This window comes from Zootoca vivipara, chromosome 8, assembly GCF_963506605.1.
Source record: "Zootoca vivipara chromosome 8, rZooViv1.1, whole genome shotgun sequence".
Classification (NCBI taxonomy): Eukaryota; Metazoa; Chordata; class Lepidosauria; order Squamata; family Lacertidae; genus Zootoca; species Zootoca vivipara.
The window spans coordinates 23,758,251-23,776,862 of NC_083283.1; the positions used below are offsets into that span (position 1 = coordinate 23,758,251).

At 44.6% G+C, this 18,612-nt stretch overlaps 1 protein-coding gene across 2 annotated transcripts in view; it reads right to left on the reverse strand.

Annotated features, from left to right (window-relative positions):
- The window catches only part of SDC2 (syndecan 2), a 66,765-nt gene extending 51,500 nt beyond the window's left edge, over positions 1 to 15,265 (reverse strand). The window contains exon 1 of one of the 2 annotated variants that reach the window (XM_035124704.2): positions 14,592 to 15,265. In XM_035124704.2, the coding sequence (XP_034980595.1) occupies positions 14,592 to 14,651 (60 nt within the window). In that variant the 5' untranslated portion in view covers positions 14,652 to 15,265. The remainder of the gene's footprint in view (positions 1 to 14,591) is intronic. The other variant, XM_035124703.2, reaches the window with a different exon arrangement.
- Positions 15,266 to 18,612: the final 3,347 nt, after the last annotated feature.

Below are 18,612 nucleotides of genomic sequence, written 5' to 3' on the forward strand. Positions count from 1 at the left end.
GTAATACAATACAATAAACTCTATATTACAATACATACTTGGCTGTGCTATTACTTTAATACACAGCACTATCAGTTATATTTTATCTGCATAATCAGAATGAAATTCAAGAACCAAAATGCTTTTTCTGTGCAGGCTGAGGAGCCATGAACAATGCTATAGTTAACTGTTGTAGCTTGTCTACACTTACTGCACCCCACTGCCTTGAATAATATTCTTAATATTCTATAATTTTAATAATATTCTTAATTTTATGAATGGTCCATGCCACCATTAAGAAAAAGAGGTAGGAATAGGCCAATAGATATGTGGACTTTCCCTGGATCTAGTCCATAGCTGCCAAGTTATCCCTTTTTTTAAGGGGTTTTCCTTTATGCTGAATAGGCTTCCTCGCGAGAAAAGGGAAAACTTGGCAGCTATGATCTAGTCACTTTTCTTCAAGTTCTCGTAAGTTCTTAATCTAGCTCAAGGTTGTCCTCTGAACTAGCCAGATGTTTAACTGAGAATCTATCACAGTCAATCCATGATTTGAAAAATAAGACTTTAGAGCCATCTTGCCCCAAAATGGCAACTAGACATTCAGTTTTGGTGACTGAAACCTTGGGTTAAGGAAAATAAAAAAATTCCTTCAGTAGCACCTTAAAGACCAACTAAGTTTTTATTTTGGTATGAGCTTTCGTGTGCATGCACACTTCTTCAGATACTTGGGTTAAGGAGCCATTTAGCCCCTAGCTTAGATATCTGAGCTTCTAACACTGCCTTCAGGCACACCTCATAAGCAAGGCCCAGAAAAATGAACGGGAGTTCTGCATTGTTTTTGAAAACTTCCATCCATTCCATAAAGGAAAGGTACTAAATGAGTCCAGCTTTGTATTCTTTAGATTAGCCATGAGCAGTCTTTGGGCTTGTCAGAGCTTCTTTATTTTTACTAGAACCCCAAGATCTATTAACCAGAGTCAGGCGCAACTGACAATCAATTAGAATTAAACAGGGTGTCTCTGAACACATTCTGAGTCCGGGAATTTCTTTGCAGTACAGAACTGAACTGAACTCACTGTTCCTTCGCATCAAGGTTCACTGCTGGTTACCTTTCTTCATTTTAGCAGCCTGGTTTAGGTGGAAAAGTCATGTATGTTGGTTTATTAAAATGTTTTGGGCTCAGAAACCCTTGCTGGCCTACTGCAAATAACCCAGAGATCTACCAGCACATCCTGATCTAATTTCAGCCCATTCCTGCATCAGGTTATTGTGGTATTTGTTCATGACTTTTCTGATTATTATTTTTTCCTCAAAGAATATTCTGGCAAAGCAAGCACTTTAAAATTGATATTTTAATGATACAGTGGGGGGGGAAACCCTATAACTTAAGTTTCACAATAATTGCACCAGTCATACACGGTCCATGTTCTCAAATCTATTACAATAAGCCAAATCAGAACATCCCATTTTGCATATGCTCACTATTTTCATTCCTTCCCTACTAATAAGGGATGCATTGTTCTACAACGAAAGCAAGATCATTCCATCAGTCAAGCAGAAATGCTTGCACAGGTGAAATAATCTCCATTCAATACCACCTATAGTACACAGCACAGTCTGCAATACTGAAAAAGCAGCATTATATTAGGATGTCCTGGCAGTCACACAGTTGGTAGGGCTACTGAACTGACCTCCTGCCCCCACCATAGCATACCCAGAGGGCAAAGCAGCAGAGAGTTTGTGTGGTGCAAACACACCAGCAGGAACGCCAGATTGGCTCTACTAGGGCTTTTGTATCATGCTGATCTCACCTCTGCAGTGATGGGAGGTCAGGTAAAGCAGTGCCCCCAACCGCTTCAGCAGTCACAGAATTGTGATCCTTTTGGAGGCCTGGATTCACAACTGTCAACAGCCATGCAATTCACTGGGTGATCATGGGCCTGTCACTGTCTGAGTCTACCATACCCAAGCAATCATTCACCAAAACAAATTTGTCCCCCGACTTCATAAGCTTACAACACTGGCAAATACTACTCCAGCATATGATCTTGCAGCTCCTGCTGCAGAAAAAGCACCAGAGCTTCAATTCTGCTGAATTTTCTGCTCCACCACACTATTTCCCGCCTATAAAAAGTGCACTTGTTGAGCAAAAGTGCATTGCACAAAGCAGCCCAAATCCAAAACAGAATAGGTTTCAATATCTTTAAGCACTCACTTTTGCATTGTGGCCTACACTCTTGCAAAACAAGCATTTGCTTGAGAATGTTGCCTTTAATTTTTGATGTATGACTTAAATTTTGATGTATGACTTAAATCAGGGGTAGGCAACCAATCGCCTTCTCAATCCGGTCCAGGAATCAGCGTGCTTTTTACATGAGTAGAATGTGTCCTTTTATTTAAAATGCATCTCTGGCATAGAAATTTGTTCATATTTTCCCCCCAAAATATAGTCCGGCCCACCACATGGTCTGAGGGACGGTGGAACGGCCCATGGCTGAAAAAGGTTGCTGACCCCTGACTTAAATAGTCCAAGTATAGTTTAGCTCTCTAAAAGTTATTGCTAACAAGAAGCAAGCAACTGACTACAGTTCATCCCTACCTTACCAAGTCTCCCTTGGGACAAAATGAATCTGAATACAGTAGCACCTCGGCTTACGTTACCCTCAGGTAATGTAAACTTTGGGTTGCGAAAGTTGCAACCCTGGAAGTGTTTAGTTGCGCGTGCATGCACAAAAGCACTCTACTGCGCAGCGCGCATGTGCAGAACCGGTCCCTCCAGTTGCGGAAACCTCGGGATCTGACCGGAGCTCCGGAACAGATCCCGTCCGCAACCGGAGGTACCACTGTACAACTCACTTTTGCCTACCATGGATTAGATAAAGACATTTGGGCCTACTGACCCAATCAAAGTCTCTAAAGAAACCAACACACAAAACCAGCAGACAGCAACGAAAACGTAACCAAGTTTTCAAAAGCCAGATGAAATTCATGCTTCACCTACACTTTCTTCAATCTGAAGATTGCCAAGTTGTCCTGGACAAGGACTCAGTAGACAAGGACACTTTTTCTAGACCTGGACTACCATTGAGGGAAGGATTTGTGTTGTGGAATATTTCGTGACAAGGAACAAAATGTTTGCACAGTAATCTAGGTAATAACAAAACACAAGGGTGGAGGGGACCTGTGACCAAATATTGTTAAGACTACAACTTCCATCATCCATGACCACTGGTCATGTTGACTGGGGCCGATGGAGGGTGCTAAATTGGCTACCCCTAAACTGTACCCCCTCTCACAGAAATGCCTTCAGGAATGCTGGACTGGGTTGGCCACGTTTCCAGAATTGGGAAATATATTAACATTTTGTGATTCCGTGACACTTATGCCATAATGGACAAAACTCCTGACATGAATCCCATCTAGGGAGCAATGAGAGTTCCACCATCAAGGTGCCACAACAGAGAAGGGCCCACTACTTTTGGTCTTGGGCACCAAAAGGAAACATGCGTAGGACCAGATTGTCAATCAGTTCAAATCCCCATCCCTCAGCTTCACTGGACTGTGGATTCACAGGCTGCCTGAAATGAAAGCCAGAGTGTAAACATAAAGCTAACGCCAAGCTCAGCAAACGTAATATGCTCGGCCAAATAAGGGCTCCACAGACATTCCGTCTCCAGCATGTTTCGCTCGATTCCATTCTCTAAAGCGGCACATTACAGTTGAAATGCCAAGCCTCACAGCTAAGAAATAATCAAAGAGTCTACGCCAGAGAAATTATAAACAAAGCCATCAAAGACTGGAAGCTGTGTACAGTATTTGAGTGTAGGGGGATACATATGAAATTTTCATTGAGCTAATAAAAGCAGCAGCAATGTTACTTCAAACTTTCTGCCTCGGGGTGGTGATTCTATTCTCTCTCCACGAATTCAAACGTGGCACAACGCAGAAGTGTTTGAAGAGCACGCAGGATAAAAAATGCTGTCACAGACATTAAGATGTTTCCGTCACAGCCATCGTTCTGTCATCAGGACTTGGTAACAAAATGTTTCCAAATCCTAGTCCAGGATACATAGCAAGAGTCCTGAAGCCCATGAACGTGCTTCTCTCCGAAATGGGGAACACCCAGTGCTATATTTTGTTTTGAAAACAGCTCCATTCCACTTTTCTGTCCAAATAAGAAACCCAATAAGCATGCTCTGTGAACCATGGGGTAGGTGTTGCCAACATGGCAGCCGCAGGCCTTCCCTGGCACCTTCAAGGTCCCCTCCCCAGCTGAAAATAGGGTTGAAATAAGTGTACAGTTGTAGCCAAAGAAATAAGAAGAGTTTGGATTTGATACCCCGCTTTATCACTACCCTAAGGAGTCTCAAAGCGGCTAACAATCTCCTTTCCCTTCCTCCCCCACAACAAACCCTCTGTGAGGTGAGTGGGGCTGAGAGACTTCAGAGAAGTGTGACTAGCCCAAGGTCACCCAGCAGCTGCATGTGGAGGAGCGGAGATGTGAACCCGGTTCCCCAGATTACGAGTCTACCACTCTTAACCACTATACCACGCTGGCTCATAAGTTGTGATGTGTGCACACTGGGGTGGGGGAGAAATTCAGATTCAGTTTGCATTTAGAGGCAAATCTACCCAATTCACACTTTGGGAAACAATATGCAAACCGAAGAACTGCCATATTTCAAAATCCTCACTTCTCTGGGTTTTGTAATGCAGTGTTCCAGCCAAATAATGTGTACAGAAATGTCTATTGGAGGGCAAAGTGTGTGTGTAAATGCACATAGATAAAAAATATCATCATCAACAACAACAACAAGCATGTGGATAAAGTTGATCCGTTAAGTGTTGTGCTCTTGGACTTTTGACAAAGTCTCTTACCAAAGGCTCCTAGGCAAACTTAGCAGTCGTGTGGCATGCCCTATGTAATTGGTTAGAGAACAGGAAGCGGAGAGTAGGAATAAATGGACAACTCTCACAATTTAGGGGAAGAATGTAAACAGTGGGATATCCCCAAAAGGATTGATAATCTGTATAATCTGGTTTCTCTTAGTTCCTCATTTTTCTAAACTTAAATTCAGTTCATCACATTTCTGTATCACATTTGCTTTTTTAAGAAAACAATTATTGTTAAACTGTGTGCATTTCACCTAACACACACATTTTTGCATGCAATTTCACCTGATACAAAGCATTTTGTACATTATTTTCACCAATACTTTATGTACATGTTTCCCTAATACGCATTTCAATTTGTGTACTGTACTGTTGTAGGAAATGTGAATTTGGGCAAAACAAACTGAATTTCTCCCCCACCGCTATCTCTAAAAGATATGTAAATTATCCAAAGTTAAGGATGAGCAATAAGGTAACTTATTAACGTTAGTAAAGGTAAAGGTAAAGGTAAAGGTAAAGGGACCCCTGACCATTAGGTCCAGTCGTGACCGACTCTGGGGTTGTAGCGCTCATCTCGCATTATTGGCCGAGGGAGCCGGCGTATAGCTTCCAGGTCATGTGGCCAGCATGACAAAGCCACTTCTGGCAAACCAGAGCAGCACATGGAAACGCCGTTTACCTTCCCGCTGTAGCGGTTCCTATTTATCTACTTGCATTTGATGTGCTTTCGAACTGCTAGGTTGGCAGGAGCTGGGACCAAGCAACGGGAGCTCACCCCGTCACAGGGATTCGAACCGCCGACCTTCTGATCAGCAAGCCCTAGGCTCAGTGGTTTAACCACAGCGCCACCTGGGTCCCATATTAATGTTAGTATAGGAAACCAATTCCTTCAGGGTAATAAAAATTCAACGGTTTGCAAAGAGCTCCAGAAGAATTGACAATAAATTGACAATAAATTGGCAAATGCTGTTCAATGTAAATGTAAAATACGGTACATTGGGACTGAAGTACCGAACTATGCATATACACTGATGGTGTCTGAGCTGATAGTGATTGACCAGAAGGAAATCTTAATTCCATTGTGTAGAGCCCAATGAAAAGGTCAATGCAGTGTCCAACAGCAGAGTAGAGTAGCTCTTGCTTTTATGTTTGTATAAACTCTACCTACATCTGATCAGAAGAGCACATACCTGGAGAAGACCAGGACATATTTATTTCATAAAATTTATATACCGCTTGATTGTAGAAAAAACCTCTAAGCATTTTACAAAAAATATGTGTATGAGAAATGTACTGTGTAAAGTTTTGCCTCAAGAAGCAAAGGTTCAAATAGCAACAGGGACATCATGGCCCTAAATGTCAGATCCATTCAGAAATTATGCCTTTGAATCTTATTAAAACACACACACAGAGAGAGACAATCTTTTCATGATGAATACCCCATTTTAAAAAATCATTACAAGTAAAGATACAATATTATTGATTACGATTCTGGAGAATTTAGGAAGGTGAACAGCAGGATCCACCAGTTAGAAGGGATGGCTCATAGCTTCCTTGTTCGTCCCACCCCTCTGGCCTGCACACTCAACTAAGAAGTCCCAGCACTGCAAACTACAGTGGTACCTCTACTTACGAATAACTCTACTTATGAATGTAGCTCCGTCCGCCATCTTGGATGCGGTTTAGATAGGATTTTTTCTACTTATGAATTTTTATATAGGGTTGCTTCTACTTACGATTTTTTTGTCCCAATGCATTCCTATGGGATTCGACTTACAATTTTTTTCGACTTACAAATGTGCATTAGGAACGCATTAAATTTGTAAGTAGAGTTTGTACAGTGGTACCTTGGTTTGCGGACTTAATCCGTTCCGTAAGTCCGTTCTTAAACCAAGGCGTGCTTTCCCATAGCAGCGGGGGACTCAAATTTCCATTTACAAATGGAACACACTCAACAGGAAGCAGAACATGTTCTTATTCCAAGGCAAAGTTCACAAACCAAAACACCTACTTCCCGGTTCTTAAACCAAGGTACCACTGTACTCTGATATCATTGCCTCCAATCTGGATGCCTTACCTCCAGTGCTGAGATGAAGAACTGTGAAAGGAAGGGCTCAGCTACATACAGATATCACTAGGGACCGTGTACTTTAACCTGCTGTGGGTGGGGTGGGAAAGTAAGGATTTTGAGCCAAACAGCTGATAGAAAGAGTGCCCTCCCCTCTCCAATATGGCCACTCATGTGGCTCTTTTTTCTTTTTCTTTTTTAAAAAAAAGCTCTCCAGGGAATCACATGACTGAGTATCATGCATCTCCGGAAGAGGTAGCCAAGCCCACACACAGAGTGCAACATACCCAGGATTAAGAACCTGCTTCCTGTCATTTTCAGCAACACAAGTGTCAGGACCAATTGGTTGTTTTTTTAAAGTGCCAGTGACAACTAGGCACCTACATGTTTGTGAGATGGTGTGAGGAGAAAGCATACCAATGAGAATCTGTGAATACAAGTCAGTTAGATCATTAAACACTGCTGTTAATTTTGCAACGTAGTATTTTATCTTTTGAGTATCTGCCATAGGGATCCAATGGTGTATGTTCAAATGTTCATGTAAATCAGGGGGAACACAGCTCCAGGGTTCAAATGCTGTCTCGAAATATGGCCCTTGGGACTATTTCCAGGTGACGCCCCTCACCAGCGTTGCTTCTCACCCTACTTGAGAGTTTCTGCCTGGTTCAGATGTATCCCTGAACTCTGATAATGACGCTTGTTTGGTTGCTTGGAGGCCCAAGGGAGGTGTGCATATAAACTAGTCTACTGTAGAAAGGTAAGATTCACATCCATTGCTCCGCCCACTTTTGCCTCTGGCCCCACCCACCACTGCCATGTGGCCTCCAGAACATTATGCGGCCCTCAGAACACGTTTCCCCATCCCTGGTGTAAATGAAAAGATATTAACCATCCCACATGTGTCTGTGCATACATGTTAATAAATCTTTCATTTTCTAGCCACCTTCAGTATTACTGATGTTCCAAGACGCCAGAGAAATTTTTTGAGCGGGAAGGAAGAAAAGAATGCAATGTTGTATATTTGTGTTCAACAAGGAAGTCCAACACAATGTTAATCATGCCATCCAAAATTAATTCGCTTTTGGTTGGAAACAATGTACCCTCCCAATTGGGTTAATGTGCTTACGAGTGTTTTAAGAAAACGATATTTTTATTTTGTATTTATTTGATATGCAATTTGTTCTTTACAGGTTGCTTGTGCAATATTATGCATATATTGCTCATCATCTTATTTCACCCCAAGCAAACTCAGAACTAGACAAAAATAATTCACACTGCTTGTTGGAAGCAGATCCCTTAAGGTTTAACTCTCTGCACAGTCATTCTCCCCAGGGTTGCTTTGGAGAACCTGTGTCTTTTTGAGTATTGCTGTATTATGTTATTGTTCCTCAGGACTATAGAATTCAAAAAGCAACTGTAACTATCATAACATTGTCAAGGATTAATCTCTCTGTGCTCAAAAGGAGTGCAAAATGTGTTTCGCTGTGAACAAGGAAGGCTATGTTGTGCAATGATAGGTCTAGGAATATATTACCAAAGCTACAGACAGCAAACTCCTCGCTTGCCTTGTGAACTAAGGACACAACTAGGCAAGATTTTGTTCACAGAACAGCCTGAAGTAATTCTCCCATACTAGCTACAACAGGAAACCATGTCATACCACTTTAGCAATGTGTCTTGAACCAAACCCAAATTGCTCACTCATTATTTGCTGCGGCTGAAGATGAGACGCAAACATTTAAAAAGGGAGTTCTTTATGACTTCCATGCAAGCAGTGCCTTACAGGGGGCTTAAAACAACCTCCCCATCTTCAAAGAACAACACAACCCTGTTTAAAAGAAACAGTCACATCTAATAAGACGACAGAGTGCTTTTCAGCAGCTGCACAAGTGCTCTTTTATTCAGTCTACGGATCACAACAGCATAATTATTCGCCATAAGGAAAACATTTGAACTGGTGACCAGGAAAAGTTAACTCATTTTCCAGGGTAATTAAATAGTCGTTTAATTATAATAATTTAATTAATAACTCATTATAGACGTGCTGCAGTGAAGTCAACCTTAAATAAAGTAAGCATGGCATGGTGGTTGTTCTTTGCAAACTCTCACAGAAAGAAAGGGAGAAAGTGCAAGAAATGCTATAAACGACACTATTTATTTTGTTTATTTAAAATGTTTATATTCTTCGTTATACCACATTCAAGGCAACTGATACACCACCATGGGAACGCCATAAATACTAGTCTTTCTCCATGTGCTTTGCTGCTAGTGCATGTGTGCTAGTGCGCACGTTACATATGCTGTACAATCCAAGATAATAACCACGATTTTTACGGACGACTGGATCACATCACTGTTTCTAAAGACCAACAAGGCCTCTCCTCTTAGCTAGGAAAAGGAGTCAGAGTTGGTTGGCTACCTAGTCCAAAACCCTATTTGTTGAAGGAAATCGAGAGCTAGGGCATCTCCATTTGGTTCAAGTGGGACCTACAACAAAATGTTGCAGCGTAGAGTGCTCCTATTCAGGGTTGCGGCTAGTCATACTATCTTCTAGGCTACTCCAATCCATTCTTTCTTCCCATTTTCCTGTAGTGGGGAGGAGAGCTGGAAAAATCAAAATCACACTTTGCAAACAATGCGCCCCTCGTCTAAAAGGCATGGGACACAAATTTTCACAGCCCGCTAACGGCTATGGTGGCTCACTTACCAGAAGTACTGTATTCAGCGTTAACTCTGAAAGTGCATACAGTACTTGATTCTGACCAAACCAAGCCTCCTAGTGCAAAATATACAACAGGAGGCTTAGTTTGGTCAGAATCTATGATGCAGTTATCTTCAGCCTGAATCTTGCACATAGCTGAACTGCACTGAACCTCTATTAGAACTGGATAAAAAGAAGGCCCTGCAGTTACGAACATCCATGAGATTTTGCTGAATAGTAATTCCATGTTTGTTTATTGCCCTTCTACCGGAATATTTGGGGAAAGTCTAAGCCCTTCATAACTCCAGCTGCGCTGACCATAAAGAGGAGACACAAAACAATCTCTGCTATCCAGGTGAGAGTTCTAAGAATAAGTTCTAAGAATCTTCATCCATCAGTAGAACAGCTACATCATCACTGCACTATATATTTGTGGCTGACAAAATCACCCTATTACCTGCTGCGACTACTGTGCAACTGGAGCAAATGGTCTGTGGTGGCAACGTGGAACGTTTTCAAGACATCCAAACATAGTTTAAGGGTAGGATGACAGGAGCCACAACTGGGTCACCAAAATTGATGGCTTTGTTGTTTACTGCAAACCTTATGCAGTTTTCCTTGTGAAACATGCCCCCCTTCATTTAACATACCACAGTGTCTATAATTCCTCATCTCTTTTTTGGGGGGAGGGGGGGAAACACACCAAAAATAAAATAAAACGTCTCCACTTCTACCGCCTCTTTTTTCTTTCCGGGAAACTGTTGATGAGAACTTACCTCTCCAAAACGAAACAATTAAAGGGGAGAGAGGGAAATATATAAAGGGATGTCACATGGAAGATGGAGTAAGCTTGTTTTCTCCTGCTCTGGAGGGTAGGACCTGAATCAATGGATTCAAGTTACAAGAAAGGACTAAATATGAGTAATAATTTTCTGGTGGTAACAGCTGTTCCAACAGTGGAACGGACTTCCACAGGAGGCTGTGGGCTCTCCTTCATTGAGGACTTTTAAGAAGAGGTTGGATGGCCATCTGTTGGGGATTCCTTAGCTGTGTTTCTTGCATTGCAGGGGGTTGGACTAGATGACCCTTGGGATTGCTCCCAACTCTACAATTCTATGATTTATTGAATTGTTATCACATTTATATCCTGCCATTGCTGCAAGGAGCTCAAGATGGCATACATGGCTCATGGGTCCGTCCCCTCACACCTCCATTTATCACCCCAACACCCCTTTGAGAGGGTAGGTTAGGCTGAGAGACTGTGATGGAACCAAGGTCACCCAGCAAGATTCATGGCCAGCTGAGAATTTTCACCCTCTTCTCCTAGTCTAACATTCTAGCCATTACATTACATTGCATCAGATGGATTTGGAAAGCACACACATGAGATGGAACTGGCACTGAAACAGTATGATCTATTTACACATTTGGAAACAAGAACTAACACTGCAGCTATAGCATCGCTGAATCAACGCTGCATATGTACAGTCAGCTCAGATGTAGCCTCTGCAGAAAATCCACATGGTGCTGTTTTCAGTCTTAAAAGCTCCAGAGAAAATTGTAAAGTGCTTGTGCTGGGTAGAAGAAGATCATGCTGAGTGGGTTGTTCACTTGCACCATCATCCATTTACTCTGAAGAAGCATCGTTCATCTCAATAAGACGTCTATGTAAATACGCTTAATGTGTGCAGCCTTTAGTTCATCAAGAAAACTAGCACCAGGCCCCAGCTAGCCCAGGACTCCCCAAGATGACTGATGGGGGCAATGCAAACTCTTCCTTAACGTTCACAGTTCAGTAAGTCCAAGACTAGATTTGAGCTGTGCTGCTGAGCTTTCCTTCCCAATTAATGTAATGAAGGCACTTTGTGGGTGAATGCATGCCTGCGCATCTTTATCAATGGTGGGGTTGGACCTCCTTTCATTATAGTCTTCACGGATTTTCAGCACCATCCTTCTCTATCAGTCTTACTGCATCCAGACAAAAGCAGCAGGACTACCAGCTCAGCCACTTAGAACTTAATGCAAAAAATAAATGAAAGTACTGCCAATTGCTGTGGCTCTTTCATGAATACCTTTTTTCAGAGAAACCCAGGCTAATGACACCATTATCAGGTGCATTAACTAGAAAATGAAGGTTTTATGAAGGTTTAGTTTTTATATGAACAGTGTGGTGAAGAAATCCTAATGTACAAACATTTAAACAATTGTTCTTATACTGCCATTGATCAAATTGGGGCCGGGGGGGGGGGGGAAGCAACTACTACCAATTAATACCATGCTCATTTTATGAAGAAAACAAACACTGAAAGACGTCTCCAATTAAGATGATCAAATCATTGCATTCAGGCTAGGAGACGGGCGCAATGCAGTAATAAACATGTTTAGTCGGATCTTAAGCAAGTTTCCTTAGCGTAAATTCCACCAAGTTTACAGGGCTAACCCACAAAGTAGGTGTGCTGTCCAACTGCAATGCTATGCACACTCACTCCATCATGTGGTTGGTCCAGGCTGTGTCATATGCATTGGTGAAGGTACTCCCAGGGCTGCAATCCCAGGCACATTTAATTTGGAGTTGGCTGTAAATCCTATTTAACTCCAGAAAACTTATGTGAATATTCATTATCAGGCTACTGGTTTTGGAAACTCATGACAGCAAAGTCGAGCAGCTCAAAGACATCCAAAACATTTTAAAGAGGAAGGAGGGAGAAATCAGCAAACTCTACAATTAGTTCCTATACACTTTCTTACCACAGAGAAGTGGTTTTATCCTCACTGGAACTTCTGAAAGGATAGAGGATTGCCTGGAATGCTTCTCAATGATACTAAGCCAAGCAGAGACAGGACCCCCCCGCCCCCCCCATTGAAAGTACCCCTGGCAAGCAAGCAAAGCACACACACATACACACACACAGCCGGTGTATGAGCAGAAAACAAGATACTAAAGCCACATCAAAATGCTTAGGCGAGGGGAAAATCTCAGATTATTATCAGATTTCATCTTGGCTTCACCATTATTATTCAGTAGTTTTGAAGCCTGTATTATGCATAAGGGGAATAGGAAATGCAAACAAGCTACTCCAGAGAGAAACTCTGTGCTGCCTGCAAATTTCATAAAATCAAGGTATGCTTGAAGTACTTCTAACCTTGAACACCAGAAAGAGAGGAGCGGGGAAAAGGATGTGATACAGCCATAAAAGAGTGCAAGATCTTTTTACACGAAGAGTTTCAGATATGCTGAAGTGATGAGGGAAGAGACCACAACATATATTGTTCAATATCTGCAGCTGAACCTCGCAGTTCTCGAGGGATATAAGTACTTTCAGCAACAGAATCCTTCAGGGATTTGGGCTATTTTGCAAAGAGTAAAAGATTTTTCCTCACCCTTTTCCATGCAAGGGGGTGGAAAGAAGAGTTTTTGATTGCACAAGGATCAGAAAGGCATTTGATTCGTAAATGTCTTATCGTCAACAATTAAACTCCACTATATGTCAGAGGGAGAAAAGAAACAGCAGCCTTTTCCAGGCACCATAGCTACAGCCCAGAGGAATCCCTGGCTGGTTTCTAAACTTAAAGAGAGCCTGTTAGTCAACTGCAAAACAAATCCCAAGAGGGAAAACAGTTCCCCAATTCCATTCTAACCATCTATGCAACGTATCAATCCCACAGGTCCAACCAGAAAGCTTTGCTTGGGATGGATTTAACTCTTAAGTCTGCTTATATATTTCTTGTTGGGTGGGGAGAAGCTACCTTATACAGTAGCTACAATATAGTGAGCTTCTGACCAAATCCACATTTCTGTTCCGATCCATCGAGCTGAATTTAAAGATTGCCTCTGGGATTCTTAACCCTGCACCACCACCCCCCAAAAATGATCACAATTTGAATCACCATCATATCATGTTTTCCTGAGTCTTCCAGGCAAAGTGGACAAACTGAAGCCGCAGCATTGGAGGTCTGAATCAATTACAAACTTTTTTCCCCTGCAGTGCTAAAAAAGCAGCCACACTCTTGTCTCATGCACCCACTTTTTTAAAAAGGGGTGCTTTTTTATGGCGCATTTATAAAGCTTTCCCATCTCTGCACTTCTGTTTAAACCATTATATTCAGACATTTACTTTGCACTTTATTCATTATTAAAAAACAAAACAAAGGAGGCACCACCCAAACAGAGCATCAGAAATGCAGCACAAGGTTTTGTCAAATGCCTCTTCAGGACGAACATCCTTCAATGCAACAGCCTGGCCCCAATTCCAGGAAAATCACTGCTTGGAGACATACAATGGGCTGCCCTCTCTCCTTTCCTCCCACCCGCCAACCCCAGTCTCGCATATCACCACGGAGGAGGCGAAAGACCAAAGTGCCCCTTTTCTGCTCGAAAAGTTTTGATCTTTTGCGAATGACCTCAGCAAAACTTCTGCGCAGCAGATGTGGGAACAGCGGGGGCGTCTCATCCTTCCTCCCGATTGAGCCGTCGCCCCCCACCCTTTCCCTCCCCAAATCGGGGCCGACCCCTGGCTTCTAGAATCGAGAAGGGGGGAGGGGGTTCCAAAATAGACACCCCATCTCAGAAACGAAACAGGGGCCAGCGTGACAACCCGTGCTGTTAACTAGCGGAGCGGGGAGGGCAGGGAAAAAGAATCCTCGAGTGCAGCGGGGAAAGTGAAGCGAAGTTTCTGCAGGCGCTGAAATAGCCAGCGGGCTTCGCTGCCTGCACGAAGCAGGAGGGGGGGAGGTTGTTTATCGGCACTAGTTGGCCAAAATGCAGCAGTTAGGGGGCATCGGGGTTTGCTGCAGGGCTTGTGGGGTGGCCGGCTGCATGGAATGCGACTGAAAGCGGGGGGGGGAGGAAGCTGCCAGTATCGATTCGTCCCACGGTTGCTCCGCTTCTCCCTCCCACCCACTCCTCAAAAACAAATCTTTTTGCAAGAAGAAGAAGAAGAAGGGACGTACCGTCTCTGCCGAGACGCAGGCCGCCGAGGCGAAAGCAAGCAGTATCCACACGTTCCACATTATTCCCGGGCTTGCAAGCTGTGGCTTCGAAGGACCCGTCCCCCCCTCCACACACAAAAAAATAGGAGAGCGCGCGAGAGAGGAGAGATTCCCAGGCAGGTCCTGCGAGTAATCCTCCTCCTCCCCCCTCCTCGCCGGCAGAAGCGACGGGCTCGCGGGCTCCCCCTCTTCCCTGGTCTCTGCTCCTGCAGACGCCGCCGCTCCTCCTCGCTCGCTCGCTTCAGGGAGGAGTTGGCTGGCTTGTGGGGAGCAAAAAGGGAAGGGGCTGGGCTGGTGGGCTGCTCCGGACTGCCGCCGCCGCCGCTCACTCGCCTTCACCTCCTCGCCGCTTTGTCGGACTCAACCCCTCTTTCTCTCCCTCGCGCCGGGTCCGGCCAAGAGAGGCGCACAGGCAACGCCACAAAGTTTGGCCGAGGCGCCGCCGGAGTTGTCCGCGGGGAGAAGGGAGCGGAGCCTCGGCGGTCGTCGTCGCAAGCCGCGCTCTAACTCGCGTTTTTGCGCTCGGCTTTCCTTTCCCAGGGCTGTGCGAGCGCGACTCCTAGTTGAAGCCTGAGGGAAATTCCTGCAGGATTACGACGCGGATTGGCAGGTCGCGCAACCAGTGGGGAAGAGGGGAGGGGAGGCGAGCGGGGCGCTCGGAGGCAACCCCGCCGCTGCTTGGTCCCTCGCAAAGCCAAGCTAATCCCTCCTCAGAGCCGCCGCCCCCCGACCAAGTACCGCTCTCTCTCCACACACAGGCGCGCGCGCACACACACTCTCCAGCTCCCCTCGGTTCAACCCGCCTCGGAAGGCACTGCGAGAGAGGAAACTCCTCGCGCGCCTTGCTTCTCTGAGCCAGGCTTGCGCGGGATGCGGAAAGATGCGCGCGCCGGGGTGTGTGTGTGCTGCCTTCCTTTGCTGTGTAGTGCCGTGCAGACGGAAGAAACGAGCTCAGGCGCGCGAGATACACGCCAACTCTCCAGCAATAAAATATTTGATGGGCACTGCCATTCAAAATAGTGCGCGCGCGCCACGTCATGTGATAGATTATGCCGGGTGGGGCTTACCTGATCCCCCCCCCCAAAAAAGAAATTTTATTCAAGTTGGCACCCCTGGAGAGAGAAGGAAGCAATGCAATGCTAATCCTCAGGTTGCCACTTGCTCCTGAAATTTATGAACAAGTACCTTGGGCCCTTGGCCCTGGGATTTTGTACAGCTTTTAAGTACTAGTCTCAGGAAACTTGCTTGGGCTACACAGGGCCAGCCTGTCCATGATGAGGCACATTGAGGCAGCCGACTCCGGCGGAAACTGAGGGGCACCTCAAGGGGTGCACCTCGCAGCAGAGAAATGGTGGTGGCTATGGCAAGATCTTGCAAGATAGCTGGAACCTGGAAGCCTCAGTTTACTGTAGCACTGGCCTGGCCCATTTTGCCACCTGAGGCAAGGTAAGGTGCCTTGCACATTGCTACAGTATTTATCTACCAAAAATCAAGCAAACTGCATATTCATAATTATATGGCCTTACATGGGTTGGGAACTGGCTGTATAAAAGCACATTCCATTGCATGTATATCCATTGAGTCTAATGGGTCTTATTCCCAGACTGCATTCGGCCCTCAGCCCCATTGCATGTGGTCCTCTGTGAGCAATCAGTTCAATGGAGTGATAGGGAGATCCATGCTTTGTTTCAAACTCTTCCCACTAGGTGTTCTGGCTCCACCCACCACTGGCTGCAACACCTAGTTGACTTCCCCAAAGGATAAAGCTTCCTCCTACCCGAAGGACCGTCCAGCTGAACCTGCTCAATTATTATAATCATTTAATAAGGTCCTCCTCTGAGAGCCTCACCTTCAACAGGTGATGACCAGGATAGGCTGTTTTGGAGTCGTGCTGTCCCCAGGAGGAGGAGGAGGAAGAGGAGGAGGAGGAGGAGGAGGAGGAGGAGGAGTTTGGATTTGATATCCCGCTTTAGCACTACCCGAAGGAGTTTCAAAGTGGCTAACATTCTCCTTTCCCTTCCTCTCCCACAACAAACACTCTGTGAGGTGAGTGGGGCTGAGAGACTTCAGAGAAGTGTGACTAGCCCAAGGTCACCCAGCAGCTGCATGTGGAGAAGCGGAGATGCAAATCCAGTTCCCCAGATTACGAGTCTACCGCTCTTAACCACTACACCACACTGGCCAAGTACCTTTTTCACTCTGTGCACCGTGGATCTATGGAACTTGCTCCCACAGAAGGCAGTGATGAGCACTAACTTAAATCGTTTTAAAAGATGATTGGACAAATTCATGGAAGGGTAGGCTATCAATGGCTACTACACATAAATGGTGTTTCCGTGCGCTGCTCTGGTTCGCCAGAAGCGGCTTAGTCATGCTGGCCACATGACCCGGAAGCTGAACGCTGGCTCCCTCGGCCAGTAAAGTGAGATGAGCGCTGCAACCCCAGAGTCATCCGCGACTGGACCCAACAGTCAGGGGTCCCTTTACCTTTACCCATGATGGCTATGTTCTCCCCCCGTGGTTGGAGGCAGTAATGCTTCTGAATACCAGTTGCTGGAAGTCACAGGAGGGGAGAGTGGTCTTGTGCTCAGGCCCTGCTTGCTGGGCATTTGGCGAGAACCGCTCAGGTAGAAAGGTAGGTAAAGGTAAAGGACCCCTGGATGGTTAAGTCCACTCAAAGGCGACTATGGGGTGCAGCGCTCATCTCGCTTTCAGGCCGAGGGAGCCAGCATTTGTCCACAGACAGCTTTCCGGGTCATGTGGTCAGCATGACTAAACCATTACTGGCACAACAGGACACTGTGATGAGTGCCAGAGTGCACAGAAACACCATTTATCTTACCGCCGCAGAGGTACCTATTTATCTACTTACACTGGCGTGCTTTCGAACAGCTAGGTTGACAGGAGCAGAAACAGCAACAGGAGCTCACCCCATTGCGTGGATTCAAACCGCCAATCTTCCAATTGGCAAGCCCAAGAGGCTCAGTGGTTTAGACCACAGCGCTACCCATGTCCCTCTCTCAGAATGGTTATTTCCTCCTAGACTTCTTGACATACCACTTTCCTTTTTCATGCATAGGGCTTTTTTAGGTTGTGTGGTTGTGTGCATGCATTGAATCATGTGATAACCCATTTGCATTCTAAAATGGTACAATCCCAGCAGAGCAATACTGCAGTTTTTTCTGAATTTGAACGACTCTTATTTATTCAGAAGTGTGCGTTTTAAATGAGAAAGTTCGTTCCCTTTTTTCAGTATTTCCATTTAAGATAAAGCTTACTTCAACAAATGATGGACATTAATCTCTGTTGAAAAATGACTGGCAAATTATTAGAATTAAAGGATTACTTACAAAGTATTATTAAATTTTGTAGGATTTGAAAGATGTAAAGGCATTAAAGTTTACAATAAGATAAATGGACTGAAGCCTGAAGCCTCTTTTTCAGTGTATTTAAATCTATGGGAAAAATCCATTATATTGCTGCACGAATGGCATTGGACACTGGTTTTGTTACAGACAATCTTTGCTGGAAATTGGATCATTCCTACCTTTGGTGGAAGAGCAACAAAGAAGAATCAAGAAAATAATAGATATTTATTTTCTAATGGGTCCCACAGTTAAAATTCTAAACCAAGGAAGGGATTGGGGTAGAAATAAGCATAGGAGATTGGTTTGTAGTTTGTCTACAGCAGGTATGGGGAACTGGTCATTGGTTAGTGGGATCATCAAGATGTTAACCAAACTGGAGGTCCTCAAGATGTCAACCAGATTGGAGGTGGTTTAGATGCAGAAGGAGAACAAATGTTCTGAGCTCTCAGTCAGCAGTTCTATCACAGACAGAAAGGAGTTCCTCATTGCAAAGCCTACGCCGTGACTATGTGGTCCTTCTGGATGCCCTCCTCACCAGAAAAACGTGTAGCCTGGTCTCCTGTAGAGTGGCAACATCAGTGTTGAGCATTTTCAGTTCATAGTCAATGATGGTC